General features: G+C 47.1%; 1 protein-coding gene across 1 annotated transcript in view; it reads right to left on the bottom strand.

Moving 5' to 3' along the window:
* Positions 1-3,215: 3,215 nt before the first annotated feature.
* LOC146174619 (dipeptidyl peptidase 1-like) overlaps positions 3,216-6,363 on the bottom strand; it is a 42,075-nt gene continuing 38,927 nt past the window's right edge. Inside the window, exon 8 of the mRNA XM_084583789.1 lies at positions 3,216-3,569. Within this exon, the coding sequence (XP_084439915.1) occupies positions 3,233-3,569 (337 nt within the window). The 3' untranslated portion in view covers positions 3,216-3,232. The remainder of the gene's footprint in view (positions 3,570-6,363) is intronic.

Consider the following 6,363-nt stretch of genomic DNA (forward strand, 5'->3'; position numbering starts at 1 on the left):
AATTAATTCAAACGGCATACAAGCTACTATGCTTCTCCTTTATGGTGTGAGGTTCAACGATAACAAACGGATGATTCGCCTTGGTAATTATTGGGGAGACCGGCTGCTTGCACAGTTGTTCTAAAATGTAATAATGATTTATACATAGTCATGTCGAGACGCAGTTAACTGGATTCTTTTCGAGATGAAGATCACGGGTGGTTGTCAGTGGCCTAGTCAAGCTGTCCAAGTGGCATCTTTTATTTACTATGGAAATCCTGCTGCCATGTATGCAGTAGTGGTGCAATGACCTTATTAACATTGTTAAATTACACAGGCATGATTCGCTGCTACGCTATGATGTGTGCAGCATAAAAACAATGATAATGACTAAGGATAAAATGTTCTCGAAAAAAAAAATCTAAGATCAATTACGAATACGAATATCGATTACGATCTATAAGTATGTTTGCGGTATATTGAGGCGAATAATTTTAGAGATGCTTGTATGTATGTATACAGCACTCTTTATTTTTCTCACGAGCAAAATAGAATTTCTTAGAAGAAGACGCAGAGCTCCAGGTTCATGTTTCTCTTCTTCTGAAAGATCGTGACACTTTCGTTCAGTCGCACCGACAACGCATCAACGGCTAAAGGGGCTTTACCAACGGTGGCACGGCTCAACCGCGGAACGGGTGCATAACTGCCGCGCTCTAAAACAAAGCCAGAAAGATGTTGAACCTGTAGCGAAAGCACTTCGTCCTCGTGCTGGGTTTCGACGCTCTTTCAGGCTCGTGTGCGCTAGTGTATATTCCGCGACGACGAGGATATATATTGCCTAAAGTCCCTTGATAATTTGCCACGTGCCTAGCGCCGCGCGACTGCCGTGCTTGGTGCCGACGACGACGAAGGGTTGGTTGGCTCGGGAGGCGCGCTGGTGCTGGACACTGTCATCGCAGCTAGGAGAAAACCTGACTCTCAGGTCTTACCTTCACGGTACCGTGTACCTTCACGGCTCCTTGTCTTGAATCGTGGCTTGAGTCGTGACAATATATATATATATATATATATATATATATATATATATATATATATATATATATATATATTACGTGTAGCATATCAAACATCACAGAACAGGGATCTCAGTTGGGAGCATAACAATATGACAGAGAATAACCTCTCAGGTGAAACGGACGCGCGATCTGAACAAACACGTTTTAGAAATACGCAGCTTGAAAACCGACAGCCTTTGTTGTTTCTTCTGATTACGCAGCATATGAACGCTTATTGTAGCGAAAGCTACACTGTGCTAGGTTTTCAAGCCGTCGCCTGGGCACCGTGGCACTGTGTGCCGTATGCTGTATGCTCCGCGTCACGCCGTTGCCTAGCAACTGCCACGTGGTATAGACCGAGAGTGTCCGAGCAACGAAAAGAAGGAGGAAAGAAGGAGAAGAAAAGGGAAAAGAACAAGAAGAAGACGAAGAAGGAGAAGAAGGAAAAGAAGAAAAACAAAAGATGGAGAAGGAGAAGAAGATAACTCGGTAGTTGGTAGAGGCGAACGACAACAGCGAGTTGCTAAGACAGACGGTTCGTTCGAATGGTGTGACGGCGGTGTGCCCGGAGTTCGGCGTAGAGACAATGTCATACCACTAGAAGTCTTCTACACCCGAATGAGAATGGCCAACGACGAGAGGCAAGGGGTACTCATACGCGAAGTGATTCCCCTATGACATAAATAAAGCTGAAACCATTGAGTAAACTACTATGAGCAAAAGTCATGCCTTTACTTTGAAGCGGAACCTAAGCGTAGCCATGCAGATTGCTCTCGCGTAACTCCAGGTTTAACCACAAGCTAAACCACAGCTAATTTTTTCTCCGTTATCGGGTAGTTTGAGAAATTCCCACTGTTTGCCATCACGCAGTTTGCGTTCCCCTGCATCACAATCCAGTACTCAGCGCACTGGCGGCGCCTATCACCAGTGTGCGGCTTGGGGAGATGATCGCGTGATGACGCCGTCCCATTTCAAGGCGAAAGCCTTACTTGCCTGACGATCGGCGTGAGCAGGAAGCGCACGTAGAGACAGGAAGTGGGGACAAAAATACAACGTGATTTCGTATGAATTTGTAACTCAATAATTCTTCATGTTCCGAGATGATGTCATACCATCTCGCTTCGTAATTGACACGCATCTGACATGAATTCGAATAGACCTATGTGTCTGCGACGGTATGCCCTAATCAACTACCTATATAATAGATATGCAACGTGATCTAGCCAGAAGGCGTTTCCGAATCTGGCGTCACCGGGCAAGCGAGCTGAGCATTGCATGTCGTCGTCTTCACCAACTTTCATTCGTGCGCGATGGATACAGAACGGATCGCTATAGCATTGCAATCTTAAGGTGCCAGGATGGCGCCGCAAAAAACGCTGCATGTATTTCAGCCTTAAAGAGGTTCTCGAATGCGCTTTTGCACCCTACTACGTTGGTCATCTGATGAGAAGAGAGGAGTCGCCGCGAAAGATTTGATGTTGGGAAAGGTTAAGGGTCATCGGAGTAGGGGTAGGCAGCGAACGCGGTGGTTGGATGGCATCCTGGAGGCGCTGCAGATCAAGTTATGTAATGTTAGGAAGATAGTGAGAAACCGGAAAGCGTGGCGTGACATGGTCCATAGGGTCACGAAGAGTCGGACACGACTGAACGACTGAACTGAACTGAACGTTGGTTGGCGGCCCCCCCCCCCCCCCTCCCCTCAATCGCACAGCGCACGGGCGCCTTGCTTTTCGCCTCGAAAAGAAGAAAACGAAGACATCCGTGTGCTCTGCGATGTTAGTGTACGTTAAAGAACCCCAGTAGGTTGAAAATTCCGAATCCAACCACCACGGCGTCTCTCATATAGCCTGTGTCGCTCTGGGGCGTTAAGCACCATAAATCAAACCAAACCAAGCCAAAGCCTAACTTTTTGTTCCTTTTTTTTACAACCAATGTTGTTATACGGAGCTCTACCAGACGAACCTTCCCGTCACCAGTGTGTTCCATATTGGGAGACACCCTTAGACACACCTGGCGGGCGACAGCCAGCTCAGTACGTGCAGTTGCCGCAGAAACCATTTTCACACAGCAACAGGTCGCTATGGAAACCAGCTGCTTCGGTGTCCGAACAAGCGCAAGAAGCGCTGCGTTAACTTTTGCTCAGTTCTGCACGTATCGCGCAACAGTCCACTCACAATGGGGGATGAGTGACTTTTTATTCAGGGAATGGGGTCAACCTCAACGGCGAGACTCTCGATGCCACACTCGTCGGCTCCGCGCAGGATGCGGAAGAAGCCGTCCTCTCCCCATCCGGTGCCCCACGAGTTCTTGACGGTCCAATAGGGCAGACCGCTCTGGGCGTCGCGGCCGTAGCCCACCACCAGCACGGCGTGGTTGGTCAGCTCGAATGGGTCGAAGGGGGCGCCCAGCTGGCGGTGAAGCGTGGTGTGCTGGTACACGCCGCCCCTGTACGACTGGAAGTCCGGGTACACCTCGAAGCCCACGGCGACCGGGCCGCCACGCACCAGCGCCAGCCGCATCACTTCCTCGTTGGAGCTGTGCCAAACGGAGTTCATACGGTGTGTCACCTCATCTGCTAGATTGGTAACGCATTATTATTATTATTATTATTATTATTATTATTATTATTATTATTATTATTATTATTATTATTATTATTATTATTATTATTATTATTATTATTATTATTATTATTATTATTATTATTATTATTATTATTATTATTATTATTATTATTATTTTTTTTTTTCTTTTTTTTTTCTTTTTTTTTTTTTCCAAGATGGCGCCCAGTAAGGACGCATGTGCGCTGTGCTCCCGCCCGTTTTTTGGCAAGCAGCAGTTTTTACGATGTGCCGACTGTGCGAAACGTGTTCACACGAAGTGCGTCACCTGGGCGGATGACGAGCTGCAACTTCTGAAGTCCGGCTCTCGGCCATTCTTGTGTAATTTGTGTGCGTCGTCGTCGTCTGACGGTGTTAGTCTTAGCGACGGTGGTGCTAGAGTCCCTGGTGCCCCGCTCCTGCCCAGCCACCCGACCGGTTTTCCCCCTTCAGCCGCGACCGGCGAACATGGCGGTGAGTTTGCCTCGCTACGGGCTCTCCTCCTCGACGCGCTTGAGGGAATCTCTTTTCTGAGCGATGAGGTTGCCCAGCTACGGGAAGAGAACGAGCGCCTTCGTGTAGAGAACTCGCGGGCTTTCGTACAACAAGCCGAGGTTATCGCCTCTTTACGTGCCGATGTTCGCGGCCTACGCCAGGAGCTTGTGCGGTGCGCTGCTTCGCAGTGTGAGCGTCCTCTCGTCGAGCGTCCTCTCGTTGTCTCCGTGGGCAATCCTACCCGTGAGGAGCAGCCATCTGTGGACTACTCCGCCGCTCTTCATCGAGGGATGACTCCTGGAGATATTCCCTGTTCATCTTCTGCCTCTGCTCCTCGCCGTGCGGTTGACTTACCCAGTGAGATGAAGAAGCACCGAAGTCGAGCCATTACTGGCGCATCGAGCTCATCTGTCCTGAACGTTGCCATTTACCAAAAGAAGCATCCGAAGACTATTTTCGTCTCTAAACTCAGTCCCGATACTACATCGGTAGACCTTACCAACCATCTAAAATCAGTGAATATTACTCCCATTTCCTGCCGGCAGCTGAAAACAAGGTACGACTCCTACTCGTCCTTCCATATTGAAGTTGATGAAGAATCCTACAGTAAGCTTGTTGAGCCTTCGATGTGGCCGATGGGTTGCATATACAAGGACTTTCGTGGGAAGCTTTACGACGATATGCTTCATCCCTCTGAACTGACGCAAAATTGCAGTGGCCCCTAATTTGGATATCTATTATCAAAACGCCCGAGGTCTTCGGACTAAGGGATCAGAATTTTTTTCTAGCGTCTTGTCCTCTTGTTATACCGCTGTTGTGGTTACCGAAACCTGGCTGTCAAGTGATATTCCTTCCAATGATTTCTTTCCAAATAATTACTCTGTTTTTCGTAGCGACCGCCCTGAAACAGGTCCCAAATCAAGAGGAGGTGGAGTGCTCATTGCTATTGACAGTTTTGTGAAGTGTGTTCGACGTTCCGATCTGGAAACTGTTGAAGAATGTGTGTGGCTCGAGCTCACTTTAAATCGACATGAAAAACTTTTACTTGCAGCTTTCTACATTCCTCCGAATCTACCTCCTTCAGCCTATGATGATGTTCTGCTCTCAATCGAACATGTTATAACCCGTCATAGCAAACACAAACTTCTTATTTTAGGTGATTTTAATACTCCTGGTATCAACTGGAACTCACTTATTTCTTCTCACAACAATCATTACATACTAAGTAAGTGTAACTCTCTACTTGATTTCATAGCCTTTAACTCTTTGCAGCAACACAATTTCATTGAAAACTGTTGCGGTAATATTCTTGACATCTGTCTATCGAATTTTGAAAGTGTTCGAGTCTCGAGTTCGGACATACCGCTGACTCGCTGTGATAAATTTCACCCTCCGCTTCTAGTTACTACTGCTGTCTCTGCCTCACCTTCTACTAACTCAGATCGGGTGGGGAATTCGCCCCGTTTCGCGTATGCACGTGGTGATTATGTCGGTCTTTTCAATTTCTTCTCTTCCGTCGACTGGTCCCTTTTAAATGACATTAATGATTCAGATGGACAAGTCAGTCGCTTTACAGAAATAGTTCTTGATGGTATGCGTCGGTACATACCTTTGCATACTCCTACGCGTAGGAAGTTCCCTTCCTGGTTTTCAAGGGAACTAATAACGGCGTTAAAGCTCAAGGAACGGGCCCATCGTAAAGCGAAACGCCCTGGGTTTCACAATTGGGCAGATGAGTTTCGCCGTGTGCGTTCTCTTTGCAAACGCTTATACAAGCGGGACTACGACTCCTATCTTGAGTCTTTAGAGAGGTATGCCTCAAATCGTCCTAGTCAGTTCTGGCGTTACGTTCGCAAGCGTTCCATTAAATCAGATTTAAGTATCAGCTTAGTTGACTCTCAGGGTTCGGAAATTCGGGATGTTGCCGACAGTTTTGCACAACATTTTTCCTCCGTTTACAAACATCCACATTGTGATTCCGTTTGCCTCCCATCTGGTGCACTATCTAATTCCATTCTCTTTGACGAGGAGTTGATAACTGAGAGTCTTAAGCGTCTGAGACCATCTTTGTCTCCTGGACCTGATGGCATTCCAGCTGCCATAATAAAAGCCTTCAGTTATATCTTCGTACCAGTACTGACTGCCATATTTAATAACTGTTTAAAAAATGCTGCCTTTCCTCGCGTGTGGAAAATGGCACGCGTGTTTCCTGTCTTCAAGTCTGGAAACAAAAC

This window comes from Amblyomma maculatum, chromosome 11 (assembly GCF_055883805.1).
Source record: "Amblyomma maculatum isolate TAMU_Amacu chromosome 11, ASM5588380v1, whole genome shotgun sequence".
Lineage (NCBI taxonomy): Eukaryota > Metazoa > Arthropoda > Arachnida > Ixodida > Ixodidae > Amblyomma > Amblyomma maculatum.